This window comes from Meleagris gallopavo, chromosome 6 (genome assembly GCF_000146605.3).
Source record: "Meleagris gallopavo isolate NT-WF06-2002-E0010 breed Aviagen turkey brand Nicholas breeding stock chromosome 6, Turkey_5.1, whole genome shotgun sequence".
Classification (NCBI taxonomy): domain Eukaryota; kingdom Metazoa; phylum Chordata; class Aves; order Galliformes; family Phasianidae; genus Meleagris; species Meleagris gallopavo.
Window position 1 is genome coordinate 20,975,233 of NC_015016.2, and position 19,804 is coordinate 20,995,036.

General features: G+C 37.6%; 1 protein-coding gene across 1 annotated transcript in view; it reads right to left on the bottom strand.

Moving 5' to 3' along the window:
- CDK6 (cyclin dependent kinase 6) overlaps positions 1 to 19,804 on the bottom strand; it is a 108,034-nt gene that overhangs the window by 63,860 nt on the left and 24,370 nt on the right. Inside the window, exon 3 of the mRNA XM_031553890.1 lies at positions 15,394 to 15,561. Coding sequence (XP_031409750.1) covers positions 15,394 to 15,558 — 165 coding nt within the window. The 5' untranslated portion in view covers positions 15,559 to 15,561. The remainder of the gene's footprint in view (positions 1 to 15,393; positions 15,562 to 19,804) is intronic.

Sequence of the window (19,804 nt, forward strand, 5' to 3'; positions counted from 1 at the left end):
TTCTCACAGCAGGGTGGGAACTCCACCCCTTTTAGGGCCTCCAGAACTCTCTGCAGAGTAAATATATAGCTGATGTAGCAAACACAAAGTAGTGCGAAACAGAATTCAGGAAACTCAGGCGTAGTTTAGAAGATATTTACATTGACTATAAAAATCTGAAAACAGTGTTTACATTGATAGAGGCTTTCTTCTTTTCAGGCTTAACAGAAATTCTTTATCCAAACTTGTCAAAACACAATGTGTGCACTTTCTAATTTTTAATTTGTGTTTACCTGATACAAACATGCATTTTTTCTATAATTATTTTATCTAATGCTGCTTTTTAATATAAGCTTTAACTTAACTTAATAATGGGGAGATGTTACTATTTTAGTTTTGCTGACAACTCCAGTTACGGATACCTTTTATGTAGCACTGAATGCTGAGGTAGCGGATCTCACCTGGCTACTCTGATTTTTAAATGATGTACTCCAAGTATTACTTAACGTCTTTCAATGCCTCTTCATATTCTTGAGCTGCTATAGAACTTTTCATTCACTCACTCATTGAAAATGAATCACCTGCAAGGAAGGCCTTGAGAAGCTTACTTTGCTATTATGACACCGCTGTGCTAACACTAGAAAAAAAAAAAGCAGTCTGTACTCTGCAAAGTACTGTGGGAAGTCTGTGGTAAAAGCCCCTGACCTGAGTACATCAAACGCGATTTCTGAAGGTCATTTCTGTTCTCTGTATACTCCACTCCTCCAAAGCAGTTTGAATGTTAGTTCAAAGAAAGTGCTTCTATTTTCCAAATAGGATGTGAAAACCCGGACTGAGATCCTGGCCACAGTGCAGCTATAGGGATTGCCTGCATCGAAGCTAGGATTTCATGTCCTGAAGATTCAAAAAACAGTGTGATGGTTCACCTTTGGCAAAAAGCTAAAGCTAAACCAAACTTGAAGCTAAAACCAAAAAGAAATAATTTTTTTGCTCCATGTTTTTTAGTTTTATTTTTTGCCTTCACTGATACCAAAAGGATTTTTTCTAGTCAGCTAACTATGCCTGCAGACACCAGGCTTCATGTTTAAAACACGGCTCATATGATAAATTATTTTCCTGCAAATTCACGTATTTTACTTTTTCCAATGTTGATGGTAATATAAGTGGATTTGATACGCATAGAAAATCACTCACTAGTCCTGTATTTGACTTGAATCCATCTGGGCGCAATGTATGATGCTGTTTGCTTTTAATGTCCTCTCGAACTCCAGTTCAAAATATGCTTAAAGCTCACAGCTCACTTCCCACAAACTGGAAAAGTCCACAGTTCAATGACAATTCTTTTGGCTCCATTCCATCTACTTTATTATGTCTCTAGAAAACCAAGTTGTGTTTTTTAATTAACTGCTTCATTTTTTTTCTCACAAACTGGTAAAAACTAGCTTTCTGGATCTGGGTTATGCACAGACTTTGGTCCATTTAACAAGGTCAGACTGTTTATTCTTGACCAAATTCTTTCCCACTGTAAAAAGGTACTTTTAAATGCCACATTCCAAACCCAGTGCCAGTAAGTCACTGAAGCATATTTTCCCACAAGAACTGATACCATGCACAGGCCCCTCCTTATTTAATTCTTCTGGTGATAAAATTACATAAGGTGCAGGATGTTCTTAGTGTCACAAATCACTTAAATCTCTCTATAGCTTAGTAGTGCTGAATCTACACAGCATCAGCTGTGTCTTCATTAACTTAAATAGTCACATTCATTTCTAAGCGAGAGTGTTCTTTAAAAACTGAGCAGCATTAGACAGTGAAAGAGAAACAGAAAGACAATTAAATACAAAATTTAAATAGAAGGTAAAAATAAAGCAAATGCAAAATATTTTCTACTGACTTAAAGACAGACCCTCTCATTCACCTTATAATTCGGTTTAGTTCAATGAAGCCATGCTGATTTATACCAGTTGAAGTATATGGCTATTCTGATGCACAGATGTAAGAAAATGCAACCTAGCAAAATAGTTCCAATTTGTAAGCTGCTTCCAAGCTGTTTTTCATTTGATGGAACTGAAGTATAAATATGTAAAAACAATTAAGGAAAAAAACATTGCATTAAAAATATACGTCTACTTCCGATCCTCTCAGATCCTCTCAGATTGTTAAACTGAGCATGTTCTGAGATATATTTTTCTTGCTAATGTAAGATGGCACCTGGAACGTCCCAGTATACTACACTGCACACTAAGATGTTCAAATTTTCCAGCAATCTTCTGCATTTTAGGAATGACTTAATTGGTTTTGTTCTTTCAAATGCAATGTGGAACAGAACACGTAAGAACAATGTTACAAATATGCTTCCAAATACAGCAAGGTTCAAAATCATCTTCTCCTCAGCCATACTATCATTGAAATGACAGTATCAGTGATGGAAGAATCTTCTCTGAAGTGATCAATAACATATCAGTGAAGTAGCCAAAATTGCACCATCCCCATGGATCATAAGAATAAATATGTACTGCCCTTAGTGACTATTAGAACAACTTCACTCAAGTACTCAGAGTGAAGCAAATTAAAAATACAGAATATTCAGGTAATGTGTGTTTGATCATACTTTGATTCAAACAAAACACATGAAAAAAATACCCTGTCAAGTTAAAAAATGTTCATAGGTTTTCCTACCAGTTTTCTTTCACCAAAATCTCAAAATCTTTAACGTGACTGTATATGCTCTAGCATGAAATCTATGCCATGCTCCTATCTTGCGCTGGAAGAACTCAGTCAACACTGTCCAACAGAAAGAACTTGAAAAATAAGCAAACAGTGAAAGAACCATTTTTTGATGAAGAATGGTCTTAAAATTCTTCGGAAAACTACTTGTTTTCTATACTTTATAGTGAACTCTGTAAGAATGCTAAAATATTTCATCATCATCCCTAAGAAAAACCTAGCTTTACGCCAAAGTGAAAGTTTGCCTTTTCCATATTGCCAGTTAGTAGCACTAATACAAAGTAGCACTTGGTTTGTGACTCAGTGTTACTGGTATTCCAAGTGGATTCAGATGCATTATTATTCTTTGAAAACGATTACTCTGAGTGGTATTACGGAAAGTTCATGTTATTCTATAAAGTCTCAACTGATTTAGGGTACTCCCCAAAATATTACAGATTGGCAGCTCCTGACAGCTTCCATTTTCAATCTTACTTTTAGGGTAGTAAGTCTCTTACAGACTTAGGTCTTGCATTTTCTTATACTCAGAAACTTTCCACTTTTTATGTATATAAAAAGTATATGTAGAAGCAAAATATTTTATGCATTTTGTTTGTTTGTTTGTTTGTTTTGATTTTGTTTTTAAGATGGAACATCCTCAGGCCAAATTAGTTTATAGTTTCTGCCTGAAAATCTCATCTGCATAAGGACTCCTATGATATTTTTGTCAGAGGGAGGAGGAGCAAATGACATGAGGTGATCACAGAAGACACATATTTTTTTTCATTCTGTTTTATAAAAAGGTGTAGAAAATCCTCTCCCCCTGAACAAAACAGTAGGACATAGTTTTTCTCAAGGAAAGCCTTCTCAACATTTTGCTGTATATGTTCGTTCTGACATCTGAGTGTTACCTGTGTGTGTATTTCTTGCACTGCTTCCAATTGCTTCTGTCTCTCTCACACAGATATCTTCTCAAATACAAACTGCTCTTCTGTACTTCCATTCAGATTTCTGCCAAACCTGCTCACCCACATAGCTTAGATTCCTTACTGGCCTTGCATATGCCTTGTGTTTTGGGTGGGAGCTCTCAGTATTTCAGCTATATATTCCAAAAAAGTACTTAATTGCTTTTACAGATTTATCCAAAACTAACGTCTGCATTTATACTTCAGTTAGACTTCATTTCACCGGGAGCTGTCTCAGCTCTGCCCACATCTCGATGGAATTCTTGATAAGTGATGTTCTTTGTGACTCACCCCAAACACAGAAGGAAGAGTCCAGACAGCAGCAGTAGCAGGATAGACTTGAGCTGGATTCATCTCATCTGACTTCAGACTGGACTACAATGTAGATATTCACATCTCAGCTAGTCACACTCAGCAGTCAATGGAAAGAAGTACATACTTTTAAGAGTCTGATTCATCTGATCTGTGTTAAATGCCGTCTTTAAGAAGAGATATCCCGCCCTTCATTTTCCTGATTACACTGATTAGTACATCTCCTTTGATTACTCCTAGGCTCCACTTGTGATCTGCTTGACTTTATCTACTGCTAACAGCCAACGTGGAAAACAACATTAGGAGTATTATACATTCACTGCAATAAGCATTAATTCTTTTGAGTAAGATATTCATTTTGCATGTTAAAAGGCATACCAAATATTATTATATCATATTTTTCTGAACCAGAGCTAAGAGTAATGCCCAAAACTAGATGAAGGCACATTTCTGCCTATATATTTATTCAAAAAATATTTCATCTTTCTTCTCATCAGCAATAACTTGGCTGTTTAAATGGCAGACTTCCGCAGTTAGACTCTTAAATGGGACACTCAAGGTACAGATTACCTTGTTGTTAAATTAAAAAAACAAAAAAAAAAAAACTTTTCTGCTTCCTAAGCAGAAAGTTCCTACTCCCGTTATTCCACTTTTAAATCTGTAACATGGCCCCAAAACAAAATCAACACGAATTTGCACATTTGCCTTCCCTTCCTTCCTGCCTGAGATTTTAGTCACTAGATTCCCTGCTCATATTTTCCAATTTTAAAGGGTATTTCTATAGACTGTATATGTAGAACAACTTTGCCTTGCATTCAGCAGTACAGACAGCAAAATCCAAAATCATCATTAGGTGTTCCACTATTTTAGCTACTGTCTTACACTGAAATTCTATATGCTACATTTTCAAATTTAATTTTCCTAATTTTTGCAATAGACAACTTCTGTGTGCATTTGAGAATAATAAAATATTTTATTTTCAGGCATCCTATTGAACTTTTTAGTGAGGCTCATCAGTAAATAATTCATGGCCTTTCTACGCTTCATAGAGACAGTTACACACATTAATATCCTAGTATCTAGTGCTGCTGTTCATCTGTCAGACCTAAACAAAAACTCAAGCCAATGCATGTACCTGCAAAGTCTGAATCCAGTGTGGAGGAACTTCCTGAACTATTTTGGAAGTTTTTGTTAGATAACTATAAGGTTATGCCCTGACTAGTCCTGTAATTGTGAAAAGCATTCTGTATTTATCTTTCATGACACTTACATTTAATTGAACATGACACATGACATTTAATTGAATTATTCCTTATTCTTGGAACTGATGTCAATTTTTCTTGCTTTATAAATTATACCTGGTACTCTTTGTCCTTGCCTACAAACACAATTTATTGTATCACAATCTCATTTTTCATTCCCTCCATTTCATTCCATAAACATGGAACTCTTCTGCTTGAGTTTCAGACAAGCAGATTCTGTGGTAGCTTATCATGTTCCGATTCCTCTCAAAAGGAAAAATAGAAAGGAAATATTCAAGATCCATAGCAAATCTCACAAATTCTTATAGTGCATTTGACTTCTTTGTTTTATCTTGATTGCAATTCCCAATCACTGCTAATATATCTTATTAGGCTCCGTGGTATCCCTGTGCTAGAAGAATGCAAGCATCCTCAGGTCTCTCTTCCTCCTCTCTCTAGCTCTTAGTAGTGTTCAAATGCACGAAGGTTGCTAGCTGTCCTTGACTCATACATCACAGCCTGACAGCGTCTCTGAATAGCTGAAGCTGAGTATGAATTCTGAAGCACCATCAGAGCTGGGCTACCAGGAAGACTACCTTTTTCTCACTATTCATTCAGGGTACAATGCCGAAGTCAAGCGTCCATATTTTCCCATATTTTCAGTAGGCATTTCTGCTATTTGAGCTGGGAAATAAGAAGTTGTCAGGAAGAACACTAAGTAAAAGATACAGAATCATTCTCCTGGCTGGTTCATTTTCACTTCCAATTGTTCACTTTACTTCCACAGTAGCCTGTTTTTGCTTAATTTCACACAATGCTTTTTTAGCTCAAGTCTTTGTTGCAGGTTATTTCTGTTACCCAGTTTCAAGTTTATCCAAACTTTTCTGGCATCCTATATTCCATGGAAAGCCCTCTGATAGGGGGCAGGTTGGTTGTCATTCGCTGATGTCACTTGCCAAATCCATTCGTTTTCCAGATGGGGAACGCTGCAAGCAGACTTCTCAATCCATCTGGACTTTTTCAACTTGCTATCCTGACAAATATTCCATTTTTGCCTTCAGATCATTGTTCACATCTATTTGGGAAACTTCCAGGTGGTCTTTTCACTTCCTTAGTGAAGCGTCTCTCTGTTTTATGTCTCATTTTAATTCTCTGCCCTCTCATGTTAGGCTTTTATTAATTGTAACCTCTTTTTGTTATGTTCTAAGAAATAGAACATAGACCTATTTGTTCTATGTCATCTCAATACAGCTAAGCAGTTCACCATTTCTGCCTTTGCAAAATGATTTCACCCTGACATTTATGCCAGGGTGCGTTATGCCTTCTGACATGCTGAAAGCTGTTTCCATTCAGTGAGGAGCTCAAGAAAGATATCTCTGTTAAACTTGACCATATAAATGATGTAAGGACTTGAAAGGGCAAATACAGAGAATCCCTCATCAAGAACAGCCAGTTGCATCACAGAAATTCAGTGAGCTCCCTCTCAGAATCAGTTATATTTATTGCCTGCACTGGTCCTCATATAGGGTGCTTCAGAATCTCAATTCTTGTTTTCTAACTTCCTGACTAAATTAATTTAAGGCTAGTTCACACTATCTAGATCTCATGACTTCGTTCTTCTAGTCATTTTCTCCCTCTCTGCCCCCTTCTGATGTTTTTAGATATAATTTCCATCTACAAAATCATGACTGTGTTACATTTAGTTTTTTTTTCTGTCTCACAGAAAATAGGATCCCCATTCTCTAATCAATAGACACCTTCCCTGTGCCCATTCTTGTTCAAAATCTTTTCTATTAAAAGAAGAAAGCAAACAGTACACAGTATTCTGGATGAGGTCTGATCAACTAATTTGTGTTGTAGGATCAGTATTTTCTCATTTTTAACAAAATACTCTGCATCTAACAGTCTAAATTTCTATTTGCTCTTCTCATGCACCAGACCGGTGACTCACAAGATGGCTTTGATCTTTGCAGCTTGTTATCAAGCTATTGGTAGATACTCAAAACTGAGGAATTCACCTTCTAGATCACTAATTCTTCTAGTGTAATCTATTTTCTTCTGCATTTGTCCACTTAATTCTAAAATATGGTAATTTTAGAGAAATTCAGATTAGGTTGTGTCCTATACTGGAACCTGGATAAACTAGGACTACTAAACTTCCATGGTTTAGCAAATGAGAAAAAAAAAATTATCTTTTCACTTTTCACAAGAACTAATGTATACAGCAACATGTAGTAGATTTCTCTAGGAAGCCAACTACAAGGCCCTGGACATCTGCTACCATTCAGCATATAAAAACAAAGAAAATAATGATGTTAAATTAAGAACGGAAATTGAAGGATGGACATCAAGGAAACTTTCTGAAAGTGATTATATAGAGGTTTTGGAGCAGACTCCCCTGGAGAGTTATGGAATCCCTATTTCTTGACATATTTAAAGTTGACAATAGCAAAACATTAGAAATGACATAACAGAACTATCATGCCTGACTCAGAAAAAGACTGGGTGATTTCAAATCTCTTCTGCTTTTAAGCCCTAGAAATTCCACACTGGTGACACTGGTCAAGTTCTAAATAATGTTAAGCTAAAAGAAATTTCTTCTGGTGTACCTGGACAAGGGAATTTTCAGTTAGGAATAACTTCTACAGCAGGAATTTGCCCAGTGAACAGTGAAAATTTATGGATACTTCCCCAATACTGCAAATTTTTACTGTATGTAAAGCTCTGAGAGCATTTCTGTCAGCAGTGTAGGGATGCCTACCTTCATTCCAGAATAGCAAGTGCTTAAGGGGAGTATGGCAGTGCTCTGCTCATCTTCCTTTCCCCATCTCACATTCAAGAACGCAACAGGCCCATACTTGCTAGCCCTGTGTGTGTTGATAAGAGCATAACCTGGGGCTGTATTATAGTGTTTCAGGATGGTTTGAAATTATGTGGGAACAGTTTTGTAAATACACAAAGAGAGACCTTGTCAAACAATCAAATTGTTTTCACAATCCAACCCTCTCAATTATCTCTGAGAGTAGTTGTAAAAACAGACCCGCTTAAATCATCAGAAAAATGGTACAAAGAAGATGTAAATCACTGGGTGGGGGAAATGCACTACATATTTTTACATCTGAAAGCAGAAAATAGAAGTAAGGGCAGGCAATATCTGGATGCTCTTCTGTAACACAGAGAAAATGCACACTAGTAATTTTCTGCCTTTCCTTATCCCTCTTACACCTAGCCCCCTTGCTTTTTGAGCAGTTTAAGCACAGCTTGTTCCTTGTAATTCCAGTTCTTCTACATCCTAAGTGAGTTCACCAGATATCTGCATGAAAACTTTAGGTGTTACTAACAATGTTTACTGAATCTTGTTAAGCCAAAAAAAAAAAAAGGAAAATAAAGAGACAAGACGAGGAAGAAGAACGTAAGAACATTTCATTTTTTCTTCACAGCAACATGTGGAGGCCTATTCACATGGAATACTTTTTTCTCACCATGGGAACTGCTCTGATACAAAATAATACTGGTTTTCAACCAGATCTAGAAAGAAAATGTATCACATAAGTCAAATGAAGAGGAACCTAAGAAAAATTACCACGTGTCAGGTTCAAAACAAAATAATAAACTTTCTTTACAGTATGGAAGTTAGCTGCAGCCAAGAAAATAAAATGTCCAAAAAGAAAAGAGATGAATTTGTGGAGGACAAGTTCGTCAGTAATTATTAAAGACAATGCCTGAGATACAACCTCCAGCACTGAAAATTGCTAAATCTCTGATTGCTGGAGTCTGGTTTCTTGATTTTACTCTCCTTCATAAGCATTCTCTGTTGGACATCATCTTTTGATAAAGAGCATGTTAAACCTTTGGTCTAGCCCAGCAGAAACCTTCTTTGTTCTGATATGAATCGTACAAGGAATTCTATCTTTTCTCCTTTTTTTCCATCAACACAAAGAAGACTTATTCAGCAAGGTTGAACTAGTACCATTGCAGGGCTGCAAAACATGCTCAGCTCAGTGTGGACAAACTCTGTAATCACATGAGATATATTCTAATGCTGCAGCCCTGAAAAGAAGATTATTTGGCACAGAAGACATTCTCATGTGGAGCCAATTTGCTTGTTTACTGTAAAGTAATTTACTTTCTTTTAAAGATTAAAAGATAGTCTTTTTATGGTTCATGATAGTCCTGGGCCTGAATCACAGCAGAGGGTTGCATTCCCTGCATTCCTAGCAGGTCTCAAGGGTGAGTTATGGTATCAGCTGTGGAGGAACAGCACAGAGCCCTGAACTCAGGCCTTGGCACTTGGAGATTAAAAAATACTTCAAACATTAATACAGATACAAGTTTTCTTCAGATACAATAACAGCCTTAAATGAACCAGTAACTGATTGTTCATCTAACATCTTCAAAAAAGGTTAAGTTGGTGTGAACTACGAAGTTCTGAAAAACATTTCCGCGTTTCAGTTTTTCTGAGTCCTCAGCTGACGAACTTCAGATGTGGTTTCATAACCGACTCCAACAAACCTAAGACTGTGATCTCTATGGAGAGGATGACCCCATCTTTCTGCTCACCCTCCTCCGTGTCAGTCAGCGCTTTCACTCACATGGCCATGCTCTGATTTGCGTTGCCAAATCCAACTGAAGATCAGGAACTCCTTTTTGTGCGGCTCATTTTCTGGCGAACTGCAAGTTCATGACCACTATGGGAGCCAACAGTGTGTGGCTGAAAGCAGGACCATCCTTTCTGCAGCAGCAGTAGAAATGCTGTGTCTACTTACGCTGGCTGCAAAATGGCACCCTTAGAATACCATCTCCAGGATGCATTTCTAAGAATAACACCCTTATTTTGTCCCTCTGTGAGCACTCTTCTAGACAAGTCTAAAAGCTTTCAAATATCTTGTGATGGGCAACAAGAATTAATGGTCAGTTTTCAGAATGATCCTATGTCACTATCATGACACTGAACAAAAGCAACTTCTATTCTAATTTCCTAAGTTTGTCTACGCATATTTCTGTATTGGCTTTTGATGTTTTATTAAGCAATCTGCTTGTTCATAGATATTTTCACGTAAATCTGAGCTCTCTTTGTGAACATCTGATTGGAGTAAAATCAACATAAATATACATTGAAATGATTTTAGTGAGCTGCTCAGTTTCCTGTCAATGTGCTGCTAATTATTTTTGTTCTTAAGATGGCTCCAGAGATAATGACCCATTTTATATGATGGAAATAGTTTTTCTGATATGGGAGGACACTATCTGGTTGTTTGCTTCACAAAGCAAGATACATGGACCTTTTATGCAGAACTCTATATTAATAGGAAAGAGAGATTTTCCTTAAATAAAGCAACCGATTTAATCACAAAGCATTCCTAACCAACCACAACCTTTCAGCAGCAGCACTCAAAAGCTCAACGACACATATTTTGATCCTTTGATTGGCTGGCTGTGACTCATTTTCCTTTTCAGGGACACTTCGATGGACCCAGAAATGCACCATGAGGGAAGAGCTAAAGATGGGCTCAGACCTACGGTGATGTGCTTCCTCACATCAGTGAAGACTCAGCGCGTACCAAAACAATGTCACCTCCACCTGTCTGAGGGAGCAAAACTTCAATTCTCATCAAAATCAATACGACACAAAATCCAGTGTTGCTTTACTAATTTCACTGAAGCACCTCTTAACACAGCCCAGACTGTGCCTCTGATTCACCAGAGGCAGGCTCTTGATTAATTTCTGTAGGCCCACCCTTGTGTTTGATGTTAACTGTGAGCTATAAGGAGACTGCTGAATCAGGCTCACTCAGGGTTACCCAATGCCTCTCAGGCTAAAGTTGCAATGAGCAGACTCTGGCTTTGCTGGAACATACCTGGCATAGGAAGGGACTCTGCAGGATTTATTACATACACATAAATATTTGGATTTTGGGAAGCATAGTGTCATTGAAAGGTGGCTGAATAAAGAAAGGAAAAGATAGAAAGAACGAATCAAAGCAGAAGAAATTTCTTTGTGTTGTTTCCAAGCTCTTAACTATCATATTAGCTCAAACAAGAGCCTACATTCACAGTATTTATTTACTAACAAGTGGCATTTATTAGTATCTTACAATGCAGCACTGGGCAGGAAACAGGAAAGTGCTCTTTTCTTTTGGAAGAACTTTTTTCCATCTTTTTTGTTATTCCTTTTGTTGCTGTAACTAATTTATATATTTATTTTACAAAGTAAGCCCAGTTAGCGAAACTTATTTTATGCTCCCTTGCTACTATACCAACAAAACGAAACCCAAGTTCCTGCATGATGTGACATGTAAACCATTTGTGCTGAAGTGACTGCCAGGAAACGGATGGAAAGTTTTTATCCTGAAGAAAAAACACTCAAATAAAATGCTAGCGTAATCTAAAATTATTCACTGACAATAACTACGGGATTTTATGGTTTTTTTTGTCAGCCTAGCAGAGCCCAGCATTAAACAACTTAGGGCATCAGAAGAGAAAGTGATGCATTGTCTGATGTTCAGTAAATCTAAAAGCAAACTTTTTTTTTTAAAGGAAGACATAAAACAATTTTGTTTGCATTTCATGGGAAAAAAAACATCAGTAGTGCTGCCATCTAAGGTAAAGCACACATGTTTTCAAAGAAAGCATTGTGTGTTAGTAACATCTTGCCAGTTTCACTCAGGTTCTTTAAGGCAGGTCATGATTTAAAAGCTGGACATCCCCAGTTCCACCTACATGCTATGATCACAACTGTGCGCTTATCTCAGTGTTCTGCTGTGCCATGATTCAGCTTCATTTATTTTCTTTAAGGCAGCTAGAAGTCAGGAAAGGACTGATGAATGGCTTACTTCTTTTTCACAATGCAACTTCAAATTTTCAAGACGGCCACCTGCTCCTTTGTTGAGAGAAAGTTAAAACCGAGAGCCCATTTTTCTGAGCAACAGAAAAATGTAGATAGTTCATTAGCTTTTACCATCAGACTCTAAAATTACAAAGTCACATCAATTCACCTCTTCTCTCCTATGGAGCTTCTCTGCTATCACAAAGCCTATTCAAAATTTCCCCAAGGGCCAAGACCAACACTAGAAAAAGAGGCTAACTTAGGATGAAACTGAAAGCGTACACTATTATCCTCCATCTGAGACTCCCCGCCCCAACCTCGTTCTCTCTCTCATGCTGTTATTTCAGACCTGTATCAGCGCTCAGCCTGACCACAGCTGGTAGCACTGATCTCCACCCTGCCCCCCCAAGGATGCGTAACATTAGTTTGAATCTTTTATTCAGTCACCGAAGAAAATACCAAGAGGTAAACGACTGCAGCACGCCCAGACAACAGATCTGCCAGAAGGATTGGAGAAGCAACTGGCTGTCAGAGAGAGCCTGCTTTGAAGTTACCACTTGCAGCACCCAGAGAACCAGGGCTGGATTGGTTTGTACTGGATCACTTTCATGGCAAGCTCTTTTTGTCCCAGTTGAAGAGTTCCTTTGTGAGCAAAGAATGAGGACGCATCTTAGGAATGATCTGATACTTCAAAAGATGCTTCTTGTAACAGTTCATTCTGCAGAAGGATTCTCTTCTGAAGGAAATGTTGCAGAGCCCTTGTGTTGATCACCATGTAGCACATGCAATGTGTTTCTTATCCTTGCCTGTCTGCATTATCACTTTTTAATAAAGATCCCAAATCAATCCTTGCAAGCTCAGAGTTTTATTAATTGACAATTAATTGACACATGTTTAGATATATGCTGTTTTTCATAAGGCAATATTTTTTTCTGCAAACACATCAAAACAAATCTGGAAGTCAATGAAAGTTTACTCACTGCCTGGCAAGGATCTGCAATTTAGACTTTATTTTGGGAACAATAAAGGTTTTTAAAAAAATTGTTTCCTGCACTGAATGTTAATGGGGGAAAAAAGCAAAAAAGGATTAGCACTCCAAAGCAGCTTCTCACAAATAAAAGTTAAGTTCAGAAAAGGAAAACTCATTGCCTAATGGGACCAGATAATACACATTTAGTAAGTCTCTAACCAATGCAAATTCTGGAAAAGCAACGAAGGCTGACATTTAAAACCACATCACATTATCACATTGCACGGAGGGCTCGTCTTTGGTTAGTGCACACACAGCAAAAGCTGATTCTGAAGTAAAAACCTTAGCACAAGGTGTTTCAAAAACCACTATTTTTTTAACTTAAGAAAGCAAAGCATCCTTTCTCTTAAGCCTGCCATCAGCATGAACATTCTATCAATACACTGTCTTTGAACACAGCTTTGATTTTTAAAAAAGAAAATCCTGCTAGAGTAAATTTTATGTGTGAAAGCCATAATTCATGCCTAGATCCATACACTTGTCCTTGGCACCTGAATAATTCAACTATTTTAATACTCTTCAGCATAGCTGCAACGACAGCGGCATTGTGTTAACACAGAACTTACTCGCACATGGACACCCTCAGCCTAAGGATCTCTTGTTCACAGCAGTGCTAAGGATATCAGCGCATGGGTTTTGAGCCACTAGTTCCAGCAGGCAAGTATTAGATACTTGAGTACAGGTATACCTTTCACATAAGAGTTCTGGCAGTGTTCTCATACAAGCAGATATTGGTATGGTTTTATCAAAGTAAATGTATTAGAATGTATTAGCGTTGTATTTCTGGGTCTTCTAACCTTCCTTCCTACACAGGCTACATGATCAATCGTGGACAAACTCCAGCACAGTTCTGTAGATGTTTTCTCCTCATGTTATGCACAGCTTTTCAAAAGCACACTGTCAGCAGCCATAGATAACTCCAGTTTTAGTTTAAAGGATTTTATAGATCAATAGAAACAAACACTGAAACTATTACTGTTTCTGACTACCTGATGAAAGATTACAGCAATTTAGGAGCAATCTTTCTCTCCTTTTCTTCAGAGCTCTGTTTTGAGTTTTTGAGTTACAATATGATCAGCCCTCACTGTCCTCAGCTGAGATATTCTTTCAGCTTTGGATTAGGCTACAACCTACAAGCAGTGGAAGAGAAAAACCAAAACCAATCCTAAAACACAAGTTTACTTATGCTTTATGTTAAGAGGATACTTTCATACATTGACCATGATGATGTTTCAGTTTGCTGCTGCTTCCTGCCTTCATTCATACTGACGTCAGAACCCAGGATGTCACTGTCAACTCAGAGTGGTAGTGAGACTCTTACAGCAATAACAGTGGATTGCTTTTTATCAATGTGAGCCAGGCTAACTTCTACAATACAATGCAAAATGCAAACTGGACACCTTTCAGTTTCTCTTTTCCTTTTCTCCCTTGCCTGTCTTTAGCATAAGTAATACTACCATGGCAGTTGTGATACTTGGAATACAAAATAGAAAATTATTCATGAGCAAGCAACAAAAACAAATGACACCCAACATGTACACAGCGCTGTTCCTCTTCAATACACTTAGGTGTGCCAAGCTAACAACAGCTGATTTTGGAGGCAGGGACAGCAAGTGTGGAAACGGTCAAAAGCAAAGGGCTGGCAGAGCTTTCCTACAAGAATTAATGCAGGAGAAGGCCAGATCTTCTGGGACCAAGCTCATGTCTGAGCCAAGGACAAGCAGGGGAGATCCTTGGAGAGGGGCAACAGTGGCAGGGGATCTAGAGATACTGGAGGTGCTCTTTAACAGCTAGTTTGGGAAATAGCTGTGATTTTAGCTGCCAGGTCCACTTCAGCTGCCTCTAACACAGTGCTATGTGGAATCACTCGCTAAAATATGGGAGCAAACACCAAATCCATATTCACACATGAGAAATCATAGGTGTAAGTGTGGCATTTCCTAAATTATCTGTGTATTTTTTTCAGACAAGACTACTTCAGCATCAACATGAATTTTATCTCAAAATAGATATACTTTGGAAACTTTAACATGCAAAACAAGCCCAAATCACAACAGAAGCTAGACTGCAGAGGTTTCAGAAAACTAGCACATACCTATCCTTCAATGATCAGTCATGATTTAATTTAGAATCAGTAATCAGTAATTGATTACTTTTACAAAGTAACCATAATAAATTCAGTCCAGGTAGGAAAGCAACTGTTTTGCAGACACAAGTAACTTCAACAGTAGAGATGATTTTAGAAGCAGAGTTAAATACCTTACTTATCAGGGCCATAGAGACTAAAGCACTGTGACAAATTAAAAGAAAAATTAAAAGCTTCCAGAAACTTACCACTGATGTAAGAGCCATCTGAAAACTGTAGATTCGTGCAAGGCCAAAGTCAGCTAACTTGATCTGCCCACTGCTGGTTACAAGGATATTTTGGGGTTTCAGGTCCCGATGCACCACACGATGTGAGTGCAGAAAATCCAGTCCCCGAAACAGCTGAAGCATCATATCCTAAGTATAAGGAAGAAATCAATACGCAATTATCAAGACAAGGCAAACACCCAGCCACAGTCTGCAGAACTAATTTAAGTAAGTATTGACTTGAGATAAAAATACCTATTAATATTAAATGGACAGGATATTGCTAGAACCTGTTGACTTGAATAGGTGCACTTATCAAGTTCACATATCATTTCTATTTGAATTATTTGTGGTTAATTGTTAAAAGCATAAAGACTGTTCAACAAACTTAAATAACAAAAGCATGTCTGCGAAACACAGATCAACTTTTAGTGAATGCTGTCCAAGTAAGAAAAATATATTGCAGCTTTTTGGTTTTAACTTTAAACCACGCACCACTTTGCACTTCCCAGCTGTCTGCTCTGTCTTGTCCCAGTGAAGTGAAATCTTGTTATTCACTTCAATAGGCACAAGCTCTGTTTCAAACAGGAAAGCTAATTAAATGACTGTTTTGTCAGAATTTAATGTTACAGTGGGAAAAAAGTTTACTTGTCAAAACCCATTCTATAGAGTACACTGAAAAGTGTAGAAACTTCTTAGATCAAACTGCAGCACTAAATCAGTGTATTAACTACCATTTGGCTTTCTGTTGTGTTATGGTGATGCAATCTTCCATGACACTTCCATAGCAGAAGACACTATTTCATCTGTACCCATGTTTTCATACTAATCTGTGTAATGTGAAAGGAATGAACCAAGAGACTCAAAACTAAACACTAGAAACCCCCAGAATTCCAAATGAGAGGGATACCATCAACTTGAAAAGTGTATTTGCAAAACAAATAGCTACAAGGAGATGTTGCAGTGAGCAAGAAACAAAAGGAGTAAGTTAATTTTCTGTGTGCACTTGACTTGAGTTGATGAAAGTCCAGCCCTGTGCTTGCTGGTAACATATGTGCTTTCCACAAGCAATGCAGTAGGCTCTCCGCCAATCCTGTTGTTAGCAACCAAAATGATCTTGAAGAGGTGGATGGTATGAAACATAGGAAAAAGGTAGGATAAACTGAGTTTGGTTGCTTTTGTTCTTATGATCATCACAGGAACAGGAAAAACCTGACATTTTTTACAAGAAAACATTCAAAGCATACTATGAAAAAGAATCCTATCTGAAAATTGATTTTAAAATAGCTCAAAACATTCAACTTGATAATACTGCTTTATCTGGATGTATTTTTAAGATAAACTTTGACACTGCTATGTAATTTAATATAAAATTAAATGTCTCAAGTCATCACCACAGAAAATATTATATAATGTATAAATACTAAGGCTGGAAGTTCTAATCTGACCTCTGATAAAACATGCCCATTATTACATACAGCCTACAACTCCTTCTGCCAAACAGTAGTTAACAGTGGGCTGTTGATACAGAGATCAGTTTTGATTTGAAGATTCAAACGATGAAGATACTAACATGAAACTATGGAATCTGTGGCAACATTTAACTATAATGACCTCTGAAGAATGGTGGTAAACTGAGCTCTCGATTCTGATGCCTTTTATTTCCTTTGCTTCCCCAGGAAAAGCAGAGATTTGGTCATTTTGATAACTAGCTTAATAGGGTTTGCTCCTCTAAAACAAATATACAAAGTGTAGTGAATCTTCTTGTATTTTCGTAAGTTCCCTTTGCAACTCAGAAATGTGTGGAAGAGCTACGACTACAGCCCTGCGGGTCCCCAGTAGAATTAAAATGTGTCTTACCTAGTCACTATTTTAACTTACGTCAAATCCCAATAGTCTTTGGATGAGTCTTGAAGAGTTACAGCACATACCAAAAACATTTAACCATGTGGTTATCTTATGCATGTACTTAAAGTTTTCACTGAATTTGGGTCTAACTATTTTATTCCAGACAAACATGATACCGGAAAAAATAACAACTGAATTTAAAGAACTTCAATATTAGTCAGTAGATCCTGGCAAGTCCCTTTTTGTGACATTTCTGCATCCTATTCATTTGTCAAGAATGTAAACTCATTCCTGCAGTTACCAAACATATCAAGAATTTTCTCATGCTGTTTCTGTTTCATATTTCCCCCTCAAGCTCAATGAATGTAGTTCCGCTCTGCTAGTTGCAGAATAATTTCCCTCATCCAGTGGAAGTGCATCCAGTTTTATTAGCATTATCCCAATTGCCACAATTTGTTCTATGTCTGCGTTTCCCTGAGATACTTTCTACTGTGCCTTGGCATACCATACGTTTGATTCGCAGTTCAAATCACAATTCATAAAGTAATTGCAAAATGCTGCAAATCTATTTGACAAAACAGAAGATTCATTTCTTAGCAGATTTGAATAGTAATCTCTAACAAGTCTAAGAAGCTCTAATCTCAATCAGATATTCTTTGGGTATTTTATATTTACAAATAGATACCAAACAGTGACTGTTGTTTCAAGTTAGAGACTTCTACCAATCTCACCAATCCTACAAGAGCTGTTGCCTGAGTTGAAAATATATATATTATTCCACTGTGATTGCTTTCAGATAATCATGATCTTAAAACGTTTTCCCTTTTCAGGATGCATTTTCAAAGTACTCTATGCACAGACCTAAAATATTTATCTGTAACTGCTGAAAACTGAGCTACTTTGGGATGCAACGAAGCAAAATACCTTCCTTAGAGGCAAAAATGTAGCTTCAATTTTGCAAAAGTCTTATAATGGAAACAGTAAGAAGCAAAAGTTGTTATGGAAATGACACAAGTTTTATATGTTCCACCACATATGGTATTGGTGATGGCATTCCCAAATCTGGAATATTAAATTAAATATGGATATTTACTGAATGCTGAGACCAAATTATGAGAAAATTTTCAAGTAGTGCCATATTGTATCAATAATACATACAAATATACTTATTTCTGCTCATAAGTGGCTCCTACTATTGATGAGGACATGGACAGATTTGGATTAGCATGAGCAGTTGCTGCTGCTGCCTCTTCCAAAGATGGGATTCACAGCTTACCTCTACCTCAGGTGCCAGAGGAAAAAGCCTTGATCTCCTCCAGACTTCATCTCCTCTTCTTCCTATCCTTTCTTGACCCTCACCCTTAAACTTCCTGCAGCTTCTGATCTACATGTCCCTTCCAAGTTACCAGTTCCAAAAACACCACTCTGATACTTTAAGAGCTCCCCACCATTGATTTCCAGCTAACATTATCTGTCACTTGCCTATGTTATCTTACTTGTTGTCTAAGGCTGGACAGATTCTCTGCAGAACTCACACAATATTTATCTCCATTCACTATTAGGCCACATATACCATAGGGAACCACAAGGAAACTTTTCCACAAACATTTTCACACACAGTTTGCAGTATACAGAAGAGGAAAAAGAGGGAAAGGAAGAGGTGCTTCATGATAGAGCAGATATCTATCTATACAGCAACCCATGGAGGATCCATGCAGGAGCAGGAGAAAAGGAGGAAGGAGAGGCAGAAAGAACTGTTAGGAGCAGACAGTAGCCCAACAAAAATTACCCCCTGCGCCCCTCAGGGAAGAGAGAGCTCATGAGGGATGTGAGGCTGGAAACAGGCAGTGGAAGGGGTTATTTTAAAGTGCTGTTTTAATATTTGCTTTTTTCTTTCCCAGTACGCAAATTAGTAATTAAATACTTATTTTAATCAGCATTAAACTTAAGACCAAAGCAAGTCTGTTTTAACCCTGATAGTAATTGATAAGCAATTTCCCTGTTTCATCTCAGCCCACTCATTCCTGCTTTTCTTCTTTTCTTTTCTGCTCCATTCCCACTGAGGCTGGGGGGAGCAGGGAGTGGCTGGGTGGGAGTTTGGCTTCTGGCCAAGGCTAACCCACCGCAGTGGTAAAGCTGTGTATGCTAGATTTTCTCTTTGTATAAGGGTACACAGGGGTAGGCAACCTGAAGGGAAATGCCAAAAGTAAAATGCCTTCAGAGACCACCTGCGCCCATACATAACATACACATAAGAACGGCTACTCATAATGTAGAGCTTACAATTCCATTCTATTGACTAGCAGGTGAAGAACAAAAAGCTTTTATCCAGATTCACCTTTGTCAAGCAGAAAGGTGTAAATTCAGAAAAAGTAAATCATAGAAGCCCATAAATATAGTCAATCATACCACCAAATACAAGCAGTATGGTAAAGATCCTTATCAGCTACAGATCGACCCTAAATTTGAACTAAAGCAATGCTGGTTTGTCTTTTTGTTTTGTTTTGTTTTGTTTTCCCCTGGCCTATTTTCCCACACAATTTCT